Source organism: Neolamprologus brichardi, chromosome 2 (genome assembly GCF_056152115.1).
Source record: "Neolamprologus brichardi isolate AB-2024 chromosome 2, ASM5615211v1, whole genome shotgun sequence".
In the NCBI taxonomy this organism is placed as follows: domain Eukaryota; kingdom Metazoa; phylum Chordata; class Actinopteri; order Cichliformes; family Cichlidae; genus Neolamprologus; species Neolamprologus brichardi.
Window position 1 is genome coordinate 8,098,488 of NC_142105.1, and position 27,467 is coordinate 8,125,954.

The 27,467-nt window shown below is 40.5% G+C and overlaps 1 protein-coding gene across 2 annotated transcripts in view; it reads right to left on the reverse strand.

The window, feature by feature from the left end:
- cplx1 (complexin 1) overlaps positions 1-27,196 on the reverse strand; it is a 64,848-nt gene extending 37,652 nt beyond the window's left edge. The window contains exons 1-2 of one of the 2 annotated variants that reach the window (XM_006798911.3): positions 26,808-27,196; positions 25,919-26,037 (exon numbers count right to left, since the gene is read on the reverse strand). In XM_006798911.3, coding sequence (XP_006798974.1) covers positions 25,919-25,949 — 31 coding nt within the window. In that variant the 5' untranslated portion in view covers positions 25,950-26,037; positions 26,808-27,196. Of the gene's footprint in view, positions 1-25,918; positions 26,038-26,266; positions 26,464-26,807 lie in introns of those variants that run through there. The other variant, XM_006798912.3, reaches the window with a different exon arrangement.
- Positions 27,197-27,467: the final 271 nt, after the last annotated feature.

Sequence of the window (27,467 nt, forward strand, 5' to 3'; positions counted from 1 at the left end):
CTGCTGTGTTTGCTTCGGAATACTCCTCACCCCCCACCCGACCATGTGGCTTGTCACATGTTCCATACTGTTGTGCTGTGGACATTTATGTGCTTTTTTGTGCAGAGGAGCTCTTTTGTTTCCTGTTCTCATGCTGTCCTCCCAGGAGCCCAGCATGAGTACAGGTCTCTTTTTTTCCTCTTGTACTTTCCCATTGTAGTGTATATTTCAGTGTTTGTTTTCTGTAACACTACCGATCTCCGACCTGTATCCCCATGTGATGTCTGTGTTGTGTGTGTAAGGTCGGGGGGTCCTATTTCACTGCAGGGCAACCTGCACGTGGCGAATAAAGCCTTGATTGATTGATTGATTGATTGTCAGTGTTCAGACCATACCTGCACACTGCATCAAATGGCTGTCTTCCCAGAAAGAATCCTCCTCTAAAGATAATGCACAAGAAAGCCTGCAAACAGTTTACTGAAGACAAGCAGACTCAGGACATGGATTACCTGTGGCCTGATGAGACCAAGATGAACTTATTTGGTTCAGATAGTGTCAAGAATGTTTGGCGGCAACCAGGTGAGGAGTACAAAGACAAGTGTGTCTTGCCTGCAGTCAAGCATGGCGATGAGAGTGTTACGGTTTGGGGCTGCATGCGTGCTGCTGGCACTGGGGAACTACAGTTAATTGAGGGAACCATGAATGCCAACATGTACTGTGATATACTGAAGCAGAGCATGATCCCCTCCCTTCAGATAATGGGTCATGGGGCAGTATTCCAATGTGATAATGACCCTAAACACACCTCCAAAAAGACCAGTGCCTTGCTTAATAAACTGAGGGTAAAGGTACTTGACTGGCCAATCAAGTGTTGGAAAATAATGGTTGCCACACAAAATATTGAAATTTTAGGCGCAATTCAGACATTTTCACTTAGGGGTGTACTCCCTTTTGTTGCCAGTGGTTTAGACAAATGATGGCTGCATGTTGAGTTATTTTGAGGTGACATCAAATTTACACTGTTATACAAGCTGTACACTGACTACTTTACATTGTATCAAAGTGTCATATCTTCAATGTTGTCCCATGAAAATATATAATAGAATATTTTCATAAATGTAAGGGGTGCACTCACTTTTGTGAGTAAGTGCATATAGCTTATAGTAGCCTGAGTGCAAAAGGACCTTCAAAGTACAACATGAGGCCTCTTTGACGTATTGCCACTTTGGCGTTTCTGTCGTTATTCCAGTGTTGCCCCCTGACAGCGAAAACAAAAGAAAACTAATTAATCAAAACTTCTTATGTCACGTGACTCAGTATCATCTCATTTTTCACACCAGCTCGAACCCTCATTAATTAGCAGCTTTACATTAGCATGCCATCAGTGCTGCTTTGCAAATCACTCTCTCCCTCTCTCATTTGCATGCTCTTCATCACGTCTTCTGAGTCTCATTGTGTTTTTCTCAGCTTTGAGCTGAGCTTGACAAGCACAAGAACACACAACAGCCTTCAAGTGTAACCTCCTGTTAGGATTTCTTCTGTTTCCTTTTTGTAAATGTTGCCTAATGTGAGTCTTTGATGCCCCTGGAAATGTTAACGATATCTGCATTGAAGATAAATGAAGTAAAAGTTTAGTAAAGATATAAACTAATGTGATTGATGCAGAGTGAGCCTATATGGGGAGTGAGCGCACATACATTTTTCAGCCTAATGGACTATGGTTGCTGGCATGTATGCATTAGCTGATAAATGAATAGCTCTAATGAAACCTTTATTGTACTCCCCAGTGCTTTGTTTTCTGCCGGTGCATCTTAAATCTTAACGTGGAAATAAACTCAAAGGCCTGAAATCTCAAACCTGTTTTTCCTTCTGTAACTCTGGAGGTAAAATGGCAGTTTGCTGCTTTTACAGGCTGCTCAGCGAACTGTTAAGAGGTACAAATATCAGAGATTGTCATTCATTAGCGACATAGCTGTGAGACAGCGAAAATATATGTGTATACGGAAACAACGTAACTGATGCAATATAGGTTTGAGGTTGTGACATAAATTCATTATTGTTAAAACATTTTAAAGCATTTCTTCTTGTTTAATTTTAAAGACCAGCTAAAAAAGTACATTTTAAAAACACAAAAATCACTTTCCACCACCGGCATTTCACACATTTTTTTTTTTTACAAATAGCTGGTAATCAACATGCAGTGTTTAAGTTTTCATGAGTACATACATTAAAATAACAGAGGTGAATACAAAATAACAAGCAGTATGTGTTCACTGAGAATGTCGGTGATAGATTTGAGAGATAAACATATAGTTTCTTGTCAAGTAACTATAAGATTTCAGTTTAAAAGGTTGAATCAACCTCATCACAGCGCAGACAGCAAGCTTACTGTTATGCCTGCAGTAGACGACACAATCAAATTAAAGCCTACTACTCAGAAGCCTGGAAGGCAGAAATTCCCCTGAGGAGACATTTGTGTGTACTGGATCTTTCGCAGGACAAAAGAACAAACTTGTTTGGATGCTCTGATGGGTTCTGTTTAACAACACCTACAAGGCAATGGGCAGATGCAAAGATGCTGCTAGTTACATAACTCACACAGATGCACCTCCACACTGAAGTGACTGTGTGGCATTTCACGTCTGTGGTGTGATAAATGTGCCACGTAAAGCCAGTTAATGCGTTTCTGATGAATGTGTAACTTCAGTTCAGGAGAATTTCTGAGCTTTTCTTATATATTTATAACTATTTTTTCTGGCAAATGTATGACTTTATACTTTTTTTAATACTTTTATACTTTTTTATGCACCCATTTTGACTTTAATGACTTTAATCTCAGCAGTTGTAAATATTTTCTCAAAATAACAGCCCTATCCTTGTGCACTACTTTAAAGAAGACACACTTTATTGCCTAAAATTGTTACCTCTGAAGCATGCGAGTGCATAAACTCTTTTTTCCTCCTGAACAGCTGCTGTCCTGTTTCTTATCTGCTCTGACAGGTCGAGGTTTTTATGCTGCTCGTTTGGCATGTGGGACAAGTCTCTTTGTAGCTCTATAGATATGGATTTAGAAGATATCTTCTCTATTGTCTTGGAGGACAAAAACCAGCATTGGCGTGCAAACTGTGCACTACCCTGATAACAAAGCTGTCAATTCTCTGTCACGATCACAGTGGCAATAGAAAGAGCAGCATGGCCCTCGGGCTGTTGTCGATTTCTTGTTTTTTCCGTCAGTAGTCAGGAAGGTGACACGATTACACTAAAAATATATGTAGCTTTGAGTCAGTGATAGTCTGAATGCCTATAGAGAGAGTGACCTTCACAGCAAAGTGCATCTCTACTTCTCTTTTAGAGACTTATGAAATCTATTCATGTCTGCATCCTTGGGCAGCGTGCTCATAAATGTCTGACAGGAGCTACTTTTTCATTCACCTCATTTCTGACCCTTAAATCTGAGAGGCAGGCTCACCTAAGACTATTTGCATCAAGGTATGCACAAATAAATCATGTAAACAACAAATTGCCTTTCAACTTGCTTATTATTTCTCCCATCTAAACACATCGTTATATCTCTTAAATGTTCACCACACATACCCAGAATCTGATAGTTTAGTGCGTCTGTTGTTGTGGCTTGAGGTCCTAGTTTTGTTGGGAGGTATTTGTTAATGTGACGCTTATGTTCAAATCGCACCTTAATACTTTCCCGATGTCCTCAGTGATTCATTATTCAGCTGGGAGGGATATAAGCGAGGCACACTAATTTGATGCCTCTCTCTTTTCCTGCCAGTGACACATTTAACTGTCCCCAAAATTGAGGCACTTGCCATCCAATTCACATCTGCAACCTAATTAGCGCTGCATTGTGGCAGTTGGCTTCTTTTTTATTCCTGTTTTTTTCCCCTAGAGTTTCTCTCTTCTTGGTGGTTTGGCATCTTACAGAGGATGTATTTGCTCAGTTCTTTAAACTAGCCTTCAGTTAAACACTGCACAGAACGTGGACATGTTTAGCTGAGAAAATGCTACTATCGCAAAGACCAAATATGTCAGATTATGCAGATAAAAAAGCAAATATATCAAAATAGGGCTTTTTTTGGATAGAAATAGTAAAGGAGAAAAGCCACCTGATAGTCTGTTGAATACAGAGTGTAGTTCCTATAAGTTTTACTCCGGTTTCTGCAGAGATTTGTTCTTTTTATTCATCCCCATGGCACAGACACGTGACTCAAAAGCTGCTTCCCTTGTGGGCAATGGTCAGTGAGAGTCAGTGAGGCATGCATAGTGTGCTTCAAGTGCACTGGCTGGAAGCTTAAAGGTCCTGAACATATATGCCTACACCAGGAGCCAACAGTTATGCCTGCAGCGAACTAGTTCAATGAGACAGCCCAGAGCTGAAGGAGGGACCTAGTTGATGAAGGGGACTCTCACCCTCTTGGTCATGACTGGATGAAAGACCAGTGTCAGGTGACTTATGGTCTCAATCTTGCTGCTAAACACAATTTTCCATTACTAGTTAAAAACAGCTAATCTCAGGTCCCTTCTGCCAACAATGATGGTTTGATCCAGTTTCTTGAATCCCACCTACTGCTCTTTAGGTGGAATAATCCAGGTAGCTTCATAAAACCTTTTAGCAGTCAGTAGAAGTTAACGCCCCCACTCACAGCAACCCAACTGCTTTTTCTCCACACTCATACTGCATGTAGCTTCACAAATGTTCACAATATGAAGGCATCCCAAGCAATCTCTTTAGCACTTTGCCTTTAGTACTATAGGGGGAAGAACTGATGAAAAACAAGGTCAAAACGGCTAAAAATCTATTATGAAGTTTCTTTCTGAAATCTGTTGTGCAGTGTTTCTGTTGTCACACAGGTCTCCCTCCAGATGAGTATTTTTTTAACCAATATCTGTAAAATATTGAACTTTAGCAAAATTGAAAAATAAATCATGTTATCTTTTAATTTGGCAGAATAGCTTAGATTTGTGTCATTTCACAGAATTTTTTTTTTTAATGAAGAAACTGTTCAAAAAGTAAATCAAGGAAGCAAATTGCTTCCTTGCTGCTACAAAGCAGTAGTTGCTATTGGAACTACTGCAGAGCTGTATGAAAACCAGAAAATCCTTAATCAGCTTCAGGATTGGTGAGTTTATTCCCCACAATCATCACCTGATGTCAGGAGTTTGCTGGAGGATGCATGAATCATGTTATGACTCAGTGCTCAAGTAGGAATAAATAAAAAAGGAATTCCACCCTCTGAAGGATTTCAGGTCAGTAAGAGACAAACCATGATACTCAATCAGCTGTGCTATTTTTTTTTTTTTACAGCATTTCCTTCTTAAAATCAATATAAAAATAAATAAAAGGACATTCGGTAATGAACACTTGCCTGACTTTCTGGATGAACTTACCTTAAAATCAGAACAGGACAAACAAAAATGAGTTAAACATCTTATCTACTGTTTTAAACAACAGTAGAGCATGTGGAAAAAATATAATTCTACTGTAACGTGCTTCTACCTCCCTGTACTTCACTTCTGTCTGTACAAACTTCCCCGAAATATACGGAGGCTAACGTGGTCCTGAGCTTGGCAGCATAGTCAGGGCAGCATTGGGCGCTCGCCATCATCCTGTTCTCATCTTCATGTCCCGTTCTCCAGCAAGTTCACTGCTACCAGGCCAAATACCACAAGCTATTAATCCCCAGTACCATACTATATCGTGAGTGTATACATTTTCCACTTGGCTTGTTCCAGCAGGATTCGAACCACAGAAACCTTGGCAGTGCTTGAGACCAAGGACTGTTGAGGACACTCGGCATACGACAACCAGCAGGCTATAAAGCTTGTCCTGTACAGACTGTAAAAAGATAATGTTCATAGTTACGCTTCTAGAAAACATCTAGATGGATGGGATAAGCTGGAAGAGTGACATAAAGAGCAGAATTTGAATTTTTATTAATGCATGACTTCCTGTTTCAGTTCTGTTTGAACTGGACTTCACAGCGTTGTCGATGAAAACAAAAGTTCCTGCTCGCAGTCCTTTGGATCCAAAGTCCTGTTGGCTTTTATTCCTGCCAGCTAATCAGGGACTAATCTACACCTGGGAAGCCATGTGAATTCTGTTAACACCAATTAACTAAGAAGAAAAACCAGCAGTAGTCATATCTGTAAAATACAGAGGAAAGAACTGCCCACGATTAAACAGAGGAAAAGATTTAGCTTAAGGTATTTAGACCTAAACTAGTGCATATGATCATGGCTGCTTTATATGCCAGGTGGGCCTATTCAGAGTTAGATGTATTAAGATAAACTAATGAGTTTGTTTGTTTTTAGTTTATTTTGGATAGCAAGAATCTAACATGCCGTTTAAAATCACGTAAAAACATCTGAACAATTGTCATGACCAAAAAAAGTATCAATACAGACAGAATTTTTCTCCACTTGTTTGTATTCTGTGAACACAGTTCAATGTTTTTTTACATTTTCGTGACATGCTAGACTTGTGGTGTGCTCAAATCTGACACTAGTCTGACAGACTTATGTTGCTCTACCTTTACCAAAAATGTCTGAAGCATGTGCACATCTGTGTCCAGTTTTAGTATTTATAAAATAAATATTTGCCCAAAAAATCTGTTTATCCAAAAAAAGGAAAAGATTCCTCATGATTCATGTTGAACTCAATGATGTACAGATGCACTTACATTTGACTAGAGTTGACTAACTTGTCCTATCCATCATATCAAACCACACGTATCCTCTCATGGTCTTCATGTGAATATATCCATATCGAATATGGAAGCATGTCTCTCTGTATGCTTCGCTCTGTATGGATATAATATGGATGAGGGAGATGCTGGAGGAGGCCAAAAGTCCACTATACCTTACAAAGCTCTCTTCAGTGATCTAAAGGATTAAATTACTTCCCTCCTTTAAGTACACCCGCCTTATTTCATTTGAGTCAGAAAATAAAACCCAAGTGATGGAAGCTAAAGATGGTGTAGCTGCTGTTCACTGACTTTAAAAGAAAGAACACATATTTTAGATAATGGCTGTCCTCTAGGTATTGACTATTTGTTCCACCGGCAGAGTTGAGATGAGCAGAATCATAATTGTTCTGCTTCCTGGCTGAAAATCTCCTTTTAACCTTCATGGAAGTCTCAGTGGGTGTTCTGCTGTGTCTCTTTGATCTGCTGGCTTTCAGCTCCACCTTTCATTCCATCTCAGACAAAATCACCAGTGTGAATCCTTCGGGCTCACAACAACAGCACTAAACATGTCTGGATGAATGCCTGTGTGCAGGGTTAAGAAACGCACACTTGCAATGTTTGCAGCAGGCGTTAGAAGTGTTGTGATTAATGATATAGCAGAACAAATGCAGCTGAACAGTTTAATGGACCCACAGCAGCTCAGCCTGCGGTAGATACAACTGACGGTCCTGTTTGTTTTCCATGAGAAAAGTGTGTGTGCTCAGAGCGTGCATCCATATGTTTGTGGATACACCGTGCAACGTAAAGGGGAAACACCCCAAATCCCATGTTCCTCAGCAATGGAGCGGAGAGCAATGCCATGCCAAGATGACATATTGAAGGGGGCGGCCATTTTGGATGCTGGTCAGGAAGGTGTAGAGAAGGTCAGCTGTTGCTTTTTGCCTTCGCCAGAGAATTACACATTGTTCTCATTGGAAAGAGCTGCACAGTGTGCTGCAGCAGAGAGCCAAGTGGAAAATTAGTGATTATCTAAGTAGGGAAACGTCACAATAGATATTTTAGGCAACAGTGTTTCCTTTACATAATCAGCCACAGATTTTGCATTAAATTCAAAGAGTCTTCTTATCACAAGCTTTTTTTTAAACACTGTTATCCATTAAAACAAAATTTAAAAAAAGATTCTGTTCTTGCCTTCATAGTCTGCAGCTTTAAGCAGCCTGTAGCTATCAACACTTTAAAGATTCTCATTGAAGCAGAAAACTATATTTATACATAATTATCATATATTACCATAAAAACACAAGAATTTTTTATATATCCCTGTTGTTTTGTGTATAGCTCTTTTTATTCCTATTTTTTATTTCTTTTTATATTTTATAAAGAGTCTCTTAAGTATCTTAATCTTATTCTTATTTCACAAAACTTGATCCTCAATCACAAAACAGAAGTTTTTCCAGAAGTAAAACTGGTAGTTTGTGCATTTCCAAGCGTTGGGATGCCACAAAATCCTTAAGCAACAGCCTTAAAAAGGATCTCCTTTGTTACAGATGTAGTACCTATTAGCTTGGGTAAATAGTTAATAATAGTACACTTTAATTTTATACTTCAGACTAGTTCTGGATGACTCGGCTGTCTTTGTGCTGTACTTTACAATAACAAGGTGTCCTTTATTCAAACATCTGATGGTCTTCCTCTCCATGGCGCCAATATTGTGTTTAAAGCAATTTGACCAACATCACACAACACAAAGCAGCAATTTTGACATGTTGTTGCCAGAGATGGGCAGTAACGCGGTACTTGTAACGCATTACTGTAATCCGATTACTTTTTTCAAGTAACGAGTAAAGTAAGGGATTACTATTGCAAAAACGGTAATTGGATTACCGTTACTTTCCCGTAGGAACGCTGCGTTACTGCGTTACTAAAACCATGATTTTTTGTGAGAATGTCTCATGACAGTGACGTAAGCAAGTGCGACGTTCGTGACAACAGCTGTGTACAGAGCAACAATGGATAATATATCGAGTGCGGGAGAGAGTATGAGCGTGCAGCGTTTAAAGCGTGGAAGTACTGACCTTACTTTGAGTTTGATTCCATAAAAAGTGACATAAAAATTAGTGTCCGTTGTGCGTGGGAAGAAAACTTATTTTTACAGCGAAAAAAACCCCTAAACTTCCGTGCAAACGCCGAGTGCGCTATGACGTAATGGGAAAGTCACAGAGAAACTCGCGGATTCTTCCACTGACCGCTGCGGCACACCTGCACCAAGGTAAACCTCCACCCACCTGCTTTACAGGTGAAAATAGAGCAAAAGGACCGCTGAGTCTTTGACTTTATTTATTTTCTGCTGTGTTTTACTTGCATCTATTTGAAAGAGTGAGTGTAAACACAAAAAATATTTTATTTTATGTGCTGGAATGTGCAGAAAATAGGTTTAAATATTAAACAAATTTCTTCCAGTCAGAGAATGTTGCATATAATTAAATTTTTGCTTGATGCATAAAGTTAAAAGATTAAAACTAATAAAACAAGTTTTAAAAAGGGACTTTTCCATTTGATTACATTTTGTATGATGGATTATGTAGAAAAAGTAGAATTGGGCTGAAAGATCTATCACTTTATCACCTATTCAGGTTGTAAATCGTGTTTTTAAAAAGTAACTAAGTAACTAAGTAATTAATTACTTTTGAAAATAAGTAATCAGTAAAGTAATGGGATTACTTTTTGGGGGAAGTAATCAGTAATTAGTTACTGATTACTTTTTTCAAGTAACTTGACCAACACTGGTTGTTGCAAGGATTAACACAGGTGCAGGTAATTAAAATAAATATGATCATTACATTTAGTTGAGCGTAGAGCTGCTGGTTTGGGAACTCGTGGTATCTTTCAGATAAAGATACAGGACAGGAAAGCCTGCTCATGTCTACTGGATAAACAGTATAAAGTAAATGGATAGATAAACCGATACGCTTCCAGGGCCAGGGTATCTACTGACTTACTGGAACACACAGCAAACAGAATGGAACTATAATTAATGTTATAAATTACACCTGTATTTACCCTGCTAAGACAGGTCAGAATGGCTGCTGTGAATGGGGCCAATTCACTGAAGAGTTTCCTGCTATGAATAAGAGCCTTTTAGCGGCAGAACTGATTAACTACACTGTGTACATTTTTTTTCCTCTCTTTATATTCAAAATTTTCCCCCAAAGTTATTGCAGAGGCGCTTCTTAATCTCCTCGAGTCCCCTGACTCATACTAAAGCAGTGTTGCTTGATGTTAAATCGCCATTAAGTGGACGGTGGAGGCCGGCACAGTGTTCCATGCATAATGTAGGTGCAAATATCCAGGACAAACAGATGACTCGTGTCCTCACAGTTCAACCACTGCCGAGGTAGCGAGCGAGCCCATCTGTGGTGTGCATATGAGCGGCTAACGTGCTGCGATGTATGTTTCTGCACACTGTTACATGCGAGTGTTAGCGTATGTGTTTATTTCTGCATCTAGCGCCTTCATGCATGCAAATATGCACACATGAATCGGTCCCAGTTTGGCATGTTTGTGTTTGTAAGTGTTGTATATTTGTACTGTGTGTGTGGAAGTAACACGACTCCCATTTATAGGCAAATTTATTCATGAGCATATTTATTTTTTTGTGTATATGTTACTCTTGGTAGACATTCATATGTTTATGAGTGTATGTTTTAATGCCGTTGCCACTTGATGGATTGAACTGGCTTCACTACATCTGCAGGGGTTTTTATAAGGTTACAGAATGACTCAGCCACTTCTTGGCCACATGCATGAAAATCCACTTCACAACCCAACTTGTGCAAAGGAAAACAAACTGCAATATCTAACACTCCTGCAGCAGCCATTGATAACTTCTCACCCCTTGGTGAGTGCATGTGTCACAGTGGCAGGCGGTGTCTCTTTGCATCAGGATCCTACGGGTGGCACAGCGGGCCACAACACATCACTGATTCCTTCTGCCCTTGGTTCAGACAGCCCTGCCGCTGCCAGTGTGTGTGTGTGTTTGCCAAATGTACAGCTGCTGAACCCTGCAGAAAGTTCTGGATGCTGCTGGGCTTCTGACAGGATGTCCTGGCCAATTCTTCTCTCTGTGCACTGTGCAAAGCCTGAGATGCAAACTACGTGCTAATTTATAAGCAGCCTTTTCCGATTTCCAGGGCTTCAAGTATTGCACTGGGATTTTGTCAAAACCCCTGGTGTCTCACACTTGATGAACAAAGTGTCTGAGCCATGTTGAGCACTAGGTTATGGCAACAATGATACAGGTCCATCATTTAGCTGTAAAGGAACTCTGGTGTCTTATTTAAAGACAGTAGTTCTGCCATTTTTGGACAGTCAAGCTTAATGTTGTAATTCTGTGCATTATGACCTAATTAATTACATTTTGGTTGCTAAAACTGAGTAAATCTAAAATGCAAAGGAAAATTAAAGATTGAGTGAGGGCAAAGTGGAAAAACAAAGCTCCCATTAACCGTGGTCTCCGCCGCCTCTTCCTGCTGTGCGATACTGCAGAATTTGGTATTGATCCAATACCAAATAAATACAGGACCACTACTGACAATACGTGGCGATCGCGGCTGAAGGTGACGATCATGGCTCAAGAGTTGGCAGTTTGTCTTGTAATCGGAAAGGTTGCCGGTTCAAGCCCAGGCTCCAACAGTCTTGGCCGTTGTGTCCTTGGCCAAGACACTTCACTCGTTGCCCACTACTGGTGGTCAGAGGGCCTGGTGGCGCCAGTGTCCAGCAGCCTCGCCTCTGTCAGTGCGCCCCAGGGCAGCTGTGGCTACAATGTAGCTTGCCATCATCAGTGTGTGAATGGGTTGATGAGTAAATGTAGTGTAAAGCGCTTTGGGGTCCATAGGGACCAAGTAAAGTGCTAAAGAAAGAATCTAAATTAACCCAACTAACCTTACCAGACTTAAAATGGCAAATTTTAAGGCTTTGGATAACTTGAATCTCTAAAAATGTATTAATAAACACATTTCCTTACATTGCACTTTTACTTTCATTTTTACAGCCAGCCAGTATGTAACACTGGATATTTTATGGTCTTTATCCTACAATACTCTCTATAGATTGGAATTAACTAAATTGGAACTGTGACATAATTCATTTCTTTTGGTGCTTGCCATCATAACATTACATTTAAGTCTATCCTCGATATACAACAAGCCTTTTACAGCCTTCTATAGCCGCATGGACAAAGCATTATAGTATATAAGATGCCTTCCATTATGTGTGTCTGGGGTGAGAGCAGCCCCAGCAGGAAGCCCTTTAGCTTCACTTTTACATTCGTGCACTGTACCACTGTGCAGAGCTGGGAAAAGTCCTCCTACTGCCAGGAAATCATACACGATTAGTTTTCGTCTGATTAAATGTCAGGAACGCTGACTGGTGATGCATAAAACCAATGAGCAGATTATGTTAAAGAAATTATAATTGACTTACAATATATTTCTTAAGATTTATTGAATAAATTTGAAGGAACAAAAAGATAGGAGGCAAAGCTGAAGGTGGAAAAATTGAAGATTTTTGATGGGAGTGACCAGGATGGATGAATTAAAAATGAGTGCATCGGAAAATGGAAGGCTGAGATGGTTTAGATAAAGGATGATGAAGCTCGAGCAATAGGAAAAAATGATTTTGCAGATGGGGTAAAACGTTTTCTATCTTATTTATGTTTTGCAGTTTTGCAGTTACCGAGCATGTTTACTGTAGTTTTCAAACTTTCGCCACAAAACCACGTGTTAAAATTAAAGATGTTTGGTGTAAAATGGCACCATACCAACTGATCTTATAACTGACATTTCAGCTACACTAATCTTTGTTCACCATTTTAATTTCTGAGATATAAGAACAACAGAAGCAGTTTTTGGAACGGATGGAATTTTATATCCAAAATTATGAAAATGTTTTCAAGTACAGGACTACTTCTCTGTCAAATCTAGCCTGCCATGCTGGTGTTACACTAAATATTTGACAACAGTATCAAACGTGTATGAAATGTCAGCAATCAGCCAACAAAACGATATCATATTCTACATTAAGCAGTGAAGCCGTTATGTACATGTACAGAAGCTGTCAAAAGCACAACATTAATATTTCTATACAGTTATATTTTACATTACATTTGAAAGCACTCGAGAGCCACAAACCTGTCCATAAAAAATAAGAGGTGAGTCAACTGCAGATGTTGGCACCGTTCCTACCAGATAATGCTGATATACTGTATAACACTGCACGCACAAACTCAATCACGTAGGTGCTCCATAACATTAATGCGCGCTATCCAGTCATCCCTCTCACTAGCGTATAGTTAAGTGCCATGCCGGCTCGGCGTACACTATTAACTGCTTTCTAGGTCAAAGCGTGAATCAGTAATAAGCATCAGTGGCTCTCACACAGAACAGTGTCTCTCAGCTCTCTGGCGAGGCAGGTAGGAGTGTTTTGATTCCCTGAACTCCTCGCCAAGATCACACACACACACACGCACAAAAAAATATCCATTTGGAGCTGTAATTAGCACCGAGAAGCAAGAGAACTGTGGTGTTTGTATGTTTAGGTTCAGAAAGGCTCATTTGTCTGCACGGCTCACTGAGCGGAACTGCCACGTGGTGAAACTGTGCGTGTTTTTGCTTATTTGTCATGCCGATGGCAGTCCTAGTAATGCCATTTGCATTATTCAGTAAATATGGATTCACTCAGTTAATTAGCGAGAGACATGGATTTGCTCACCTCTTCAAATGAGAAGGTGAAGGGCAATAATCAAACCAAGGATAAATGTATATTCAGCTGAGCACAAAGACTAAATGGATGCCTCTATCAGTGAACTTTGTTTCTGAGGCTGATGAGACATGTTAGAAAGAGAGCAGAAAGATTTTCACTAATTACGTGTGTGATAACATCGCTGATCTACATGCAGATACACACAGTTAGTTGCTTATACACTGCTACAGGATTAATGTGGGGGAAATGAGTCTAAAAATCTAAAGAAAACCAGCACAAAAAACACTTTTCTTATGTGATGCTTATTGATATTCCTGATCTGTAGCTCCTCATTTAACTACATTTAAACAAGAATGTTTGTTTTGGTGTCCAGAATAGGTGTGCGTTTATGCCTGTATGCTGGTTATTTCTTTCATGTCTTCACTCACAATAGAAGCCTGAGGGAATTTCCCTGCTGAAAGTGAAAAGTTTAGATTGACAGACGTGTTGGTCACATGGGGACTCCCTTTGCAGTTGATGGGCTGCCCACTCACGGCAAGTTGTTGCAGGGCAGAAAACCCCCACAGACTTCTGAATGTCAGTCTATTGTTGTTACTATATAAGGAATATAACTATATAACACTTTGCAAAGAGCATATGGTAGGTTGTAGCTCCCGTAACCTGAGAAACTTGTGCTTTGATTCACACTAAAACCTTGTTTTTGTCTTTGCATCGCTGATGTTTGATGTCAGATTTTCACAAACTTGTATTGACTCAAACACCAAGTCAACTGCTGCTTTTCTTTTTTAACACTTTTTGCCAATAAGTGGAGATTTTATTATGTATCACGATAAGCTGCTTCGGCTCAGATGTTTGTTTTTTGTTCACTTAAAGATATACAGTGCAAAAATATGGCATTTTCTCTGATTCGCGACTATTTGTGTACCCCAGTTAGACTCAGAATTATTCAAGGTTAAGGGAAGATAATTTTCCTTTTTAAATTATAACAGTATCCTTGTGTGTATACACCTCAATTTGCTTCAAAACCTATGATAGATGATTTGTTAAAAAGAATGGCCAGTGCCCAAATCAGAATTTAATTCAGTTCAATTCAATTCAAGGACTTTATATTGTAAGGTAGACCCTACAATAATAATAAGAAAACAGAGAAAATGCCAACAATCATACCATATGAGTAAGTGCTTTGGCCAACTTCCCCTGACAGGTGACAGGAAAGCCCTGCTTACATTTCTGGTCCAGCTGCAGCTGTAACACTGGCTGGTAGCCTTTGTGATGTTTTTTAAGTGGTCATCTGAATTGTTAGTTAGTTTTGGTTTTGCCTACAGAAGAATGCAATTGTTGTTCTTCTTCACTCACATAACTTGTGAGATAGTGACTCATCACAACAGACAGAAGGGGACATAAGTGCACACAAAGCTGACCCAATAAATTCACTTTTTGTGTATCTGATGTCATTAAATCCCATGCCACACCTGGACTTGTGTCACGGCACACCAGTGTCGCTCTGCACACCATTTTGAAACCACTGGGCTGTAACTTGAGTTTCAGAAAATTCCCCCAGGTTAGTCCCTGTCACTTGCTCTGTGATCATCGCCCAGACAAAAACACAGTGTGACATGAAGGCCTTCAGGGTGACTTGCTGGACCATGATGACAAGTAAAACATCCATACATCAATCATCTTCAGGCAGGCATTTTTTTAAATTGGCCCTTTCAGTTCAGCCAGGTGGAGGGAAAAAATCTTTTGTGTGGACATTCTTCCTTTTTCATGGCGGCTTTGAAAGTTTTTCTTAAGTATAACTTTAGAGCCGAGTACACAAATATGCAGTTAGCATCTAGCGTTTGTCTAACATCTGTCAGCTCCTGATAGAAATATATTACATTTCATTTGAAGGTGCTAATGTATCCTTTTCGCCTTCTAGTACATTACATTTAAATCCCATTACACAATAATGTAGTTCAGAACCATGTTACCGTTGATGTTTCTAAGTTAGCTAATTTTGATGGAATCTGATTAAGATATATCAGAATTACTCAGTTTAAAATGTTTCCAGACACAATGAGCAATTTGGGATTTATTTTTCTCGTGTAAAGATTGATCCATTGATCCATGCATTTTCTTCCAGTTATTCAATTCATCTTCAAGGGGATATGTAAAACAATAAATAAATAAAACATGCATTTATAAAGCCTGCCAGAATACAGCAGTTGGTCACATTGTGGTTTAAAGGAGCTGAATTGTGTATTCAGAGATGTGCACTCTTAAAAAAAAACGTCTCTGCACCATGCATGATAAAAACTGCTGCAGCGGAGGTGTCTAAAAATGGCAGATATCATTACCGCAGCTCAATTTTTCAGCATTACATTGCCTTCCTTCTTGCCTCATTTCTTTGAATTCACTTAAAATTGGTTAATATCCACCATAAAACATTATTCTTTATATGCCAAGTCAGCTGAAAGCCATTTAAGTGTGAAGAAACTCATCTGAATTGTTCACGGCGACTGCACACTCGGGCACGGAGGTTTTACATGAAATCCAGCAGGAAGTGTGTCATGTTGAAATTACATGTTGTGTTATCTAAGCTTGTGGTTTAATAGTCAGCTCTTCTAAATAAAATAAGTTATGTTTTAAAACGGATGATTTTTTTTTCATTACAGGCCTGAGGGACCAAAATAGCTTGTTGCAATAACACAAGCATGCCGGCAGGACTTCAGCTGCTTTACGATCGCACTTCAGTTTCCTGTTTTTCAATAGTTTAAATGAAAGAATAACTAAAAAAAAAAGAAAATTGTGCCTTTACAGTTTTTAAACTGACTCTCTATTATCAGTGCAAAGGCTGCTCTGTTTAAGGACAGTAAGAGGATGGAGGTCATGCCTGTAGCTCTAAGGCTCATTAGTGAGAGTGGACAGAGCGTGAGGATGAGTGGGGTGGAAGACGAAAGGCAGAACTCTATGAGGACAAGCAAAGAGTAAAAGCATGGAGTAGAGGGCACGGAAAAGCCATTAATTTACAAATGTAGGATTGTTTAAGGATTCTTTGAAGGAAAGGAAATCCACATTAGTGCTAAGAAAAGTGTGATTTGAAAGCACAAAAGTAATTACTGTATGTACAATACAGAAACTCATGGTGCTGTCTGAACGAGCAAACAGCATCAGCGGGTGAGTGAGGTCATGTGGGAGTTATATATCTTCATACAGACATACATGCTCCAGGGTGCTCCAGCTAATCCTAATTAATCCTTTAGGATAATTGTGTTTTATCACCTATGTAATCGCACAGCCACAGTAACACTGTCACTATTAGTCATGACACTTCAAATTAATGCATTTTTTTTTTGCACAACTCTATGTGGACTGTATTTTCACACAAACATGGCACCCACGTTAGCTTAACATACGCACTTTATGTGAGTATTTGTGCGACTAAATGTAGCGATGCTGTTATTTTCAGCAGTGGTTCAAAGCTTTTTATGTGTGACGACTACAGATGAGCTTATGACGGAACCGTCAGATTGGCTTATGTGTCCCTCCACTCGTCAGATGTTTAGTGCTTATACTGACTGTAATATTGCACATAGTCATAAAAGTTTAGCTTGGCCATAAAATAATTTGCACATTTTTCTCTTTTTCTCAGCAGGCCTGGTGAAGTCGCAGTAGAAGTAGTCAGTACAAATATACAGATGTGTTTATGAGTACTGAACATTATTTTTAGGTAAACCGCTGAGAATCAGAGGGATGCAATGAGATATGACATAACTATGATCAGTCGGAAATTCTGATAAAAGCAGATAAAAGATTAGGTCTGTTTGTTTTCCAGTTTTTATGGAAATCCCTTTGGAAATCACTGGATGCCTGAATGTTAGAATATTCTTCCTCTCCGTACCTGATACTGTGCGCTCTTGGTTCACGTCTCAGACCTTCGTTACCACAGCTGAACTACTCTTGAGGACTACCTTCAGTCCATAAGCACTTGTACTCTGGACACTGAAAGCACAAGTTATTGTCAGAGGTAGTCGCTATGTTTGACAGCAATTGTACACAAAATGTGCACGTACAATTCATTTTCTCTTTTAAATCATATACTGCTGGTAAATCACAAGTAACCTATGAGATAAGAAACGTGTCACAGAGAAGAGCTGGAGCTGAAAACTTACAGTATTGTGGGCGTTCTTTTACGTCCCTCGAATGTGTATATTGGTATTGGCATTCCCCCCAAATGCCTGGCATAATAGCATTATATGCAACAGTGTTATCTAGTGTTATTAACTGTTGACACAGAAGTTTGTCTAGAGAATGTTTACATGTTTGCCAAGTGGATATGTGAAGCTGCAGGCTGCTGTATCTGCACTGTTGTGGTGCTGTTTGCCCTCCTGTGGTTTATAGCTGGGGGCACGAGGCCTGTCGCATCCCACTGATTATGGCCCCCGAGTGTGTGTGTGTGTGTGTGTGTGTATGTGTGTGTGTGTGTGTGTGTGTGTGTGTGTGTGTGTGTGTGTGTGTGTGTGTGTGTCTGTATGTATGATCCTCGGTTTGTTTATCATGTCACTAACTTTGAATGTGATGTTTTTCTCTTGGTTGTGTGTATCCATGTTCATGCATCTGTTGTTTGCCAGTTTCATGTTGTTTGTGCGTGTTTGTGTGTTTGTCATTTCTGTTGCAGTCTTACTTGGAAAGGCAAAAAAACACCCCAGAAACACACCTACACACACACACACACACACACACACACACACACACACACACACACACACACCTACCTTATCATCTAATGCCAGCTAAAGCCAACTACTAAGGTCCACCCTAGTCTCTCTGTTTGTCACAGACTTTGTCACTCTCTCCCTCTAGCTCACTCCCTCTCTATCCCTCTGTCACCACGCACAAAAAACACACTAAGAAACACACACATGCACACACACCTACACACATATTCAGACAAACATATCCTTCTTTCCCCTGTGGCTGCCTGATTGAGGTTTCTTTGCCTCGCCCTTTAGATTTACTGTAATCGGTGAAGGAGGATGGCAGGAAAGAAATAGATGGAAAGTTAAATTGAAGGATGGGAGAGCAAAGAAGGGATAAAATGAGTGATGCAGTAACATAAGAGAGGCTTAGGGAGCCATTCTGAGAGGGTGGGTGGAGGGGGTGATGTGGAAGTGAGAGAGGTAGTGACACGAGGTGGAGTAAAGGTTTGGTCTCAAAGAGCGATACAGTGATGCAACCAAAACCTTGGTTGGTTGCTAGCAGTGGTGAAATTGAGTACAGAGTACAGAAAACAGAGACTGTTTACCTTCAAAGTAAAAGTTGCACATTTTGAAGCATGTTGGTTGGAGAAATAAGCCACAACCTTTACTTTGGAGGTGAACGTTCTGTTCCAGTTTGTGTGAGTGATGGCGTAATACCACTCTGCACCACAAGATGGTACACTGAGTTAGTGTAACTTTAATTTAACCAGGCACATGAATACCTTTCAGTGGCAGCCGGGCAAAACCAAAAAATATCAAAAGTGAAACAGCAGCACACATCAAACAACATCAACACACTCAGAGGTAAAGTGCTGCCCCCTGGTGGTGAAAGGGTAATTACAAAATGTACCTTTAAGTATGATTTGAAACTTCCAATAAATACACATTTTAAAAATCATAAAATTGTATAAATCATTTTTCTATGACATTTTACCACAACTTCAGCTAATCAGATGAATCAGATGATGCCATGGCAAAGAAGAAAAAAAAACAGAAATTGGAGAATGATGAGCTTTGAAAGCTAGCAAGCCGCTAGTGAATGAAAAACTGAAAAAAGTCACTTTCAATAAAAAAGGACTGGGGAACCATCCATCTCATCACATTTGAACAGCATCCATAGCTGCAAACTCAGTGGCTTATAGTTTCTCATATGAGGCTGACTGGTCCAAACTTCCTGCTGCAATGAGTTTCTCCACCACTTCTGTCGCCTTTCTACAAAGGTCAGACATTTTACATGCACTTATGTACACATGCATGTGCACCAGTCATTTTAACTTCCTTCAAAAAAAAAAAAAAGAAATCAGCTGCTATTGTCATTTCTGTGTTGAGGTCTGGCTGGAAGGCGAGAGAGAGAGAGAGACTCAGAGGCTGCTGAGGACAGAAAACAACTCAAATTAAAGAGAGATTACAGCTTCTGCCGGTCCACAGTGCAGCGTGACTTTACAACATCTGCCGTCAGCGGCCGATGATAAAACACCAAGTTTTAAAGATCAATTTGTCACTTTTCATCTCTTCCTACACCTCATTTACTTCCAAGGCTGAGGGCAGGAGGAGGCCAGAAGAGAAGGGGGGAGGAGGAAGGAGATGGAACTGCAGCCTTATTGTGAGAAAGAGGTGAGAGTGAGAGAGCTGACTTCTCTTTACGAGCACTTTTGATGATGTCATTTGGAATAAATCCTTCCCTCTGTCCCTTGGCATCGATTCCCGTTTTTGAGATAAGAGCTCTTCATGCACACACAAACATGCACACATTGCTTTAACGGCAATGGAGATCAAATCAATTCCTCATTTGTCCTGATTTTTTTCTCCCTATGTGACACTAATGAGCTGTATCAAGCAGTTATAAAACACAGATCCAGGAAGTTCAGGGTGGGATTCATCCCAATAAAATGTCTAGTCTGCATACAAGTTGTACGTTGTAATATGTGTATAAGAAACCTTTTATTTTGTGTCATATTTCCACCACACATAACTGTTTGAAGCACGTTTTGAAATATGTCCTTGGAGAAGTGAAGGTTAGAGAGCTACACCTGATGTAAACAAAGCCAAACACACAGAAGGATTGCATGCTTAGGAAGAAGGTCTCACTTTCATAACCTTCTTTCTCTTTTTCATTTCTTTCTCACGCTGTTTTTATTCTGGCTCGATAAAAGTTTGAATCTGGGTTCAGCTGTGTTCGGGATTACATGTTTTAATAATAATAATGATGAATTTGCTTCACCCACACTGGTACATGACAGCTAATGATAGGGTGATGTGATGTCAATCGAGCGCAGACTGTATACACTCACACAGTCAAACTCTTCGTCACACTCGTTGTGTCCTCACCCTTTTTACTGTTTCTCTGTAATTAGCATGACGATGGACCTTCACTGTGAAAATACAAGTCCATACGTTTAGTGTGTTTGTCACAAATCACGTGAGTTGCCAGATTGTCTGTGAAGCACAAATTAAGAATCTATTTTAGCAGATTTAATTTGGTTATTGCAAACACTGTTTGTTCTGCTATACACATCTGACTGTGGTTACTCTCAGCATTAGTTTCAAATATTTTAACAAGCATAAAATCCCCCATATAAACACTTAAAACAAATCCTGCAAAATTAAGAAAAGCAATTATTTTTGACACTTAAAAACTGATATGCACAATCTTGAAATTAGCCTAAGGAAGCCAAATGAAAGAAAGCATTTGGCCTCCTTAGGCCAAGGAGGCCAAATGAAAGAAAGCACATGAATGACTATTAATCATTTCATAGCTGGATTAGCTGTCTTAGGTGAGTTTAAAATTATATATTTGTGAAAAGTGACTAGAAACAGCAGAAGGCAGTTAATTATGCTACCTTGATCTGTTCAATATAGACCACACTAGAAAGAGCCACTGCAGCACTATGGTGCACTTAGGTGGCATATTGACTAGTCAGAGGAATGAACTGTTACGCTACCACAGAAAGCTAACACCCAGCCACTGGGCATGGCAGGATTATTTAGTCATGTTCTCCGAGCTAGCTGACATACTAAGTTTCACCATCCAGTTAATAATCAAGAAATAAATGAATAATAAATGATTAAATTCGCATTTGGGAAACTGATCTGAATAGTTTAGGGCAGCGGTCCCCAACCTTTTTTGCACCACGGACCGGTTTATGCCCGACAATATTTTCATGGACCGGCCTTTAAGGTGTCACGGATAAATACAACAAAATAAAACAAGTACCGGTACCGAAAAAAAGAAGATTTATTCATAACACACATGAAAAGACCCAGGAAAACCGAGTTAACGATAAAAACTATAACAAAATAATGCTGAAAACCAATAAAAACCCTGAAAACCATACATTTCACACTTGAACCTCAACTCTCGCGGCCGGGTACCAAAAAACTCACGGACCGGTACCGGTCCGAGGCCCGGGGGTTGGGGACCGCTGGTTTAGGGTGTTGTGGAGCACCTCCCTCACTCTCTGACCTCAGTAAATATTTTCCTGATGACTTTAAGGACTCTGATGTTAGTTTCAGGTTATTTTGATTAAAGTGTGAAGTTAATTTTGTAAGTTTTAGTCAGTCTAACAGTCAGAATGGAGGATCATCCAGGGTAGTCGACAACTTCTGAATTGCAAGTCTTTAACCGATCCGGGTGCAGTGTTCTTAAATTCACAGTCAGATTGTCACAGTCCTGGGTCGTATGACCCAGCGCCTTGTGTTTTCTTGTATTTTGATATTCATTGTTTATAGTTAGTCCTTTTGGCATTAGGTCCTAGGTTCCTTAGTTGTAGTTATTATTCATTGTTTAGTATGTTTAGTCGTCTTCCCATGTGTTAAAGTTCCCATTGTTGTTTATTGTGTCTTATGTGTCATGTTTCTGGTCTGCCTAGTTAATGCTGTCATGCCTGTGTCTTGTCATATTTTCCTGTTTATTTTGAAAGTCCAGTTTTCATGTCGTTGTGTTTTAGTTTACATTTCCTGTGCATCATTATGTTCATCCTAGTCAGCTGTTTCCTCGTGTGTCTCCACTTCCCCTGATCACCTCATGTGTGTATTTAAGTCCTTTGTCTCTTACTGTTCATTGTCAGGGCGTCTGATCATGATAACCTTTTGTTATCAGTAATAGGTTTGTCATAGTTTTTCATAGTTATGCTTGGTGTTTCATAGTTTCATGTTTTCAGCCGAAATAAAGGCTCGCCTTCTGTTTGCAAACCAGCTCCTTGCCTCCAGTGTCTGCTTTTGGGTCCACTTTAACAAACACACCGGCACTCCCCGGCGTGACACAGATCCACCACTCCCTTGCCGTGTCCAGCAAACAAGATGGTGAAGGTGAAAAAACACAGCTTAAGGCTTCATAACAGGACTTTAGTCACCAGTGAGTGACATCACATCTTTTATACTCTCTATGGTAGCAGGGGACTTGGGTAGAAGTGGATACAGGTGCAACAGTGAGGATGTTTTGTGATAACTTCTACTGTTTTTGCCTCTCTGGGTGTCTCCTGCCTCACAGCTCAGTGTTGTACAGAGTTATATGTCAAAATACACCAAAATGGAGGATGAGGGGTTGAGGATGGAGTATGTAGTTACCACTGGTTAGCATCATTACTCTATCAGTACACACAAACTTTGATTGACAGAGTAAACACGCAAACACAAACCAGCGTATTTGTTCTCACATCTTTTTCAAAGTCTTCTCTGCATGGATCCTTGACATGAAAACATTTTTGAGACCTCCTGATCTATGACTTGCATTTCAAAGGATGAAAGGCTCGCGGATGGCAGATGAGTACACCTTGCGAGCGACCTTTCTCTTCAGCGTATGAAACAGACAGAGCACAGATCGGTGCCTAGATGGGAGCAGATGGAGTGTGAGTTTCTCCTAAGAGTGCGCAGAGAGAACGAGAAGTGAGATAATAGCTCACAGCTAATCCACTGCACACTAAAAACTCATTACTTCTTAAGAAGGAAACAAAAAACTTGCTCCCCGAGATGGAAAGAAATACTCTGCTCAAGGTGAAGACCTTGGCACAGCCTGCCTGATTTTCCTCATGTGTGCAGTTTCTTTTATGTGCGGTTCAGCAGATTTGACTCGTTTTTATTGACGGGGAGCTTTGTACCAGCCTGGCAGTGGGCACCTGCAGCTCCCAGGACACCCACTAACTTAACAGCCAAATGTTTGAACACATGATGAACACATTGCTACGGAACCTGTCAAAAACATAAAACAGGAAGCTTCGTAAGTACAAATAATAAATATTTTACATGTGTAGACTTTTCGATGTCATATTAATCATCAGTGCCATCGAATTATAAGTATTCAATGGGTTTTTCTTTGCCTGAATCATAACAATTTCTTAACGAATTTGTCTAGGATCGTATAGACTGGAACAAAAGTAGCTGTGTGTTTTACATCAGTGATGGTTGCTTTTACATCGCTGAAGAGAGAAGCAACAGCAATAGGAAGATCCCCAAAAAAGTTTCGGGTATTTGAGATTAAAAGAAATTTGCTGTTCAGAGGAGCGATTAAAGTATATTTTTTAAAAAGTCTTTGTCATCTGCACCTGTCATTGTGCCTCTGATGATGATCGATGCCAGACGTGGGAAACAAAAGCTGTGCATTCAAGGTTTAAAAGAAGATTACGCACCCATTTCACCTTGCATTTCACTTGATTATTCAGTAAATGCCTCCAGATTGCTTTGATGCTACCCTGACTAGTAACAGGGAGCATTATGCTGCTCCTGTTTTTGCATGATGTAACTTGGGATGATTGGTTACAGCAGCCTTTAGGGCACTACGTCAAACTGCAACCCAACTGTGATCTTCAGCTACCTCTAAGAAGATGTTAGCTAAGGATCTGGAGATCATGGCGGAAGAAGAATCGGGGGAAAGGTGGCAAGCAGGAGGTCCAGTAACAGTAATTTTCAAACTGGCTTTTAGTTTGGTTTTTTTTAGAGCTTCATGAAACAAAAGTCTGCGAGACAGACAATGAGCTGATCTTTTTGCTGTGGGAAAAGTAATATTAGCATGCTTGCTTTGTCTTACTGTAATACACTAGCATTGCATTTCACAGTTTCACTGCGTTTGACCAGCGACTAGCTCTCCAAATCTTTTAACTTGTTAAAAACATGCATGTGTAGCTGTCCATATGGTGGGCAGTGGAGGGTTGCCAGGGTGGGATTTCTGAGTCTTACAGTGGTGTAAAAATGAATCACAATTCAAACATGTGGGGGTATCCAGCTGTAAAACTGTATGGCCTTAAAAAGACATTTTGCAAGAAATGAAATTCAATCCCCAAATGTAACATTTTAATAACAAATACCTGCTCGTCAAAGAATTGTGATGTTTAAAATAAATAACTAAAGCTTTCGCTTGACTACTCTGTAAATGATTAATTAGTAGTTTCCATCCAAATGTTTTTATTTATTTATTTATTTGGAGAGACCTCCTTGTAGAAAAGTGGAGTAGGCAGGTTTGTGTCTCCTATAGCAATGTAAAGGCTAAATAGTGCATGGAAGAAGAAGAAGAAGCCATTGTAGCATAGTCATCATATTAATGAACCACTGACAAAAAATAAAATTAAATAAAAAAATGTCCAACTGGCAAAATGACAAGTTCACTGAATGACACCAGATACCAGAAGCATCATTTTAAATCCAGCATCCAGCGAAAATGTCGCCATTCTGTTATATATTCATGAATAAAGACAATCAGAAAATACATTCCCCACCATACATTATGCACTACATTACGTTTCAAAGAAATTTACTGTGATTCATATTAAAATATGTTGGATCCTCCCTCGATAAAATAATTCACATCGTCATCGAGTTTTACGATTTTTTTTTTTGGATTTTTTTTTTTATTTTTTTTTTTGCGTAACGGTGAAAACAGACACGCAGTTGGAGAGATTAACTGCTCTGATCACAAAGCGACCTCCGCAAACGCAGCTTACATGCGCTTGAAAAGTCAAACAGCCTTTCGGTACCTTTGCTGTTCAGGGGGAAGGTGGACCACTTTCATTCTTTGAACTGTCCGACGAATCATCACGAACCATCCGCTGCTTTGTGAAACCCATCTCCGTCATTTCACCTTCCACTGCACTGTCTGCACATTCATAACAAGTTCATACTCCTTCAAAATCAATTACTCTGTTCTAGTATTCACATATTCAGGGAGTCACTGCAGCACAAGCCATTAGAAAATCACCCCCGTGCCTGCACGCGGGAATGAAATTATTTAAGATTAGATTGTGCCTTGATTATCTTTTCTCCCTCAGGTGGAAAATGTGCATTCAGCATCTCGTGATAAGGAGTCGCTGCAGAGTCCCGGTCAAAAGGCATCTGTGTTTTTGATGGGTAAGACTGAAAAACGATAAAAACGTTTTTAACTCGTCTTGGTGAAAAGTTTGAACTTCTTCGAACATAAAATGCCCCTTTGGCCTCACTGGTTTAATCCGCGTTAGAAATCATGAGCTCACCGAAGTATGCGCCACAGGGGCCAACTGCGCCACGCGCGCAAAGAGCCACCAGCAGATGTGGGAGAAATGCGCAAAAAAGCACCAAAGCGCAAAACAGGAAAGAAAAAGACATAAATTCTTGAGATATGACAATCCAATAATGTTTGTGTGGAAAAGGAGGGTGTTGGATACAAAAGTAATCACTTTGGAGAGTAATTAAACCTCTACAAGAAGCAGAAACATCGGCGGACCCACACTCATCACATCCGTCGTTACAGCGGATAAAAAGGGAAGAACTTACCTCCCAGCGCTTGTTTCATAACGAAATTCATGATGATGGCTTTAAATTCCCTGCCTTCCTTATCCGAGCGATGTTACATTCAATAGTTGCGGAAGATGAGAAGTCCTTTGTTGCCAGATCTGCAAATTAAAACGACAAGCACGTTAAGCACGGAGACGTGTGTTCAGTTTAGACTACAGTCGACGCTCTTTATACTACATTTGTTAAGCTGAAATATGAAACGGTGATTTCTGAAATGTTTGCAGGAGGTGCTTTTGCGTGTAAAACACATTTCTTCGATGCGCCAACTGAAGGGCACCGAGGTCAATGGTTCAACACAAAAGCGCCAAACATGTCACAACTACTGACCGGCTCAGAAACTACTGCTCGCGGTTTATCTGCGAACGTTTTGTTTTAAAATATTTTCCAGGACAGCTGACGGTCGTTCAAACCGTGTGCGGCTGAGCTTTGCCTGCAGTCAGAGCACTTCTGAGAAAGTGCACCGTGAAAGACCCTCAGTCTGGCAGGACGGTCTGCTGTCACGCATGTGAATCCCGGACTAAACCACTCCTGTGTATTTTTCCTGATCATGTGGTAAAACTTTCCATCCTCCATTGGAGGGACGTGGACTCAGCCATCCCGCTTCAACATTAGAAAAAAGAAAAAGCTACTCGCACGTTAATGAAGCAGAAATATCGAGCTCAGCACGCATGTCTACAGCTGAAATTGCAATTGTAACATATGTTCAAAATGACCCCCCTTTTATGCATGCATGTGCTGGGATTGTGTGAAAGGAGAGGCACACATGCACTTCCTAGTAGCTACGAGCCTGGTTTCAGCACCACGGCGAGTGGATAGCTCCCTAAACCGTTGGCTTGTGTTGAAGCAGCCGCATCAAGCGTCGATTTACCTCCGTCCGGCGCCTGAATGAAATTCTCCTGGCACACTCACACACCGAGCACGGATCGAGGAGCAGAGCTTCAGCTGCAGTACCCTCCGGAACGAACTTATCCTGCAGCAGGCAACAGCAGCACGGGCTAATCTAACTGCTCGTTCCTTGCATCTCCGTCTCCCGGGGCTGGAAAAAGGACGTCCTTGGTGCTTCCTCCTGCTTGCCGCTTCGTCTTCCTGCACTCACTCACTCACTCACACTCACACGTAGAGAGAAGGAGGAGGAGTGGAGGGGGTGGCGGTTTGCGGAGGGTGAAGCAGCTGCCGTTAACACTGTGATGGGAAGCAGGGTATGAATCACATGGAGGGATGGAGAGAGAAACGTCCCACTAACGTCCCCCTGACCGATAGAGAGAGATCAATTATTCAGCCCTGACGCTGGCTGGCTGCTCGGTCCTACAGCCCGCCCTCCCATCTCTGAAACGAGAAGGGGGACTCTGTGTGTTCTTAAAACGGTGGTGCAGAATATCAGCTATAGGCTGGGGGTGTTAAGACACAACATTTCTCGCTTCTTGGTTTGGAGGTGTCGTTGTTTGAGGTGACCCACATTTGGTTTGCATTCAGGTGTCCCCATGTGTGTGTGTGTGTGTGTGTGTGGGGGGGGGGGGGGGGGGGGGGA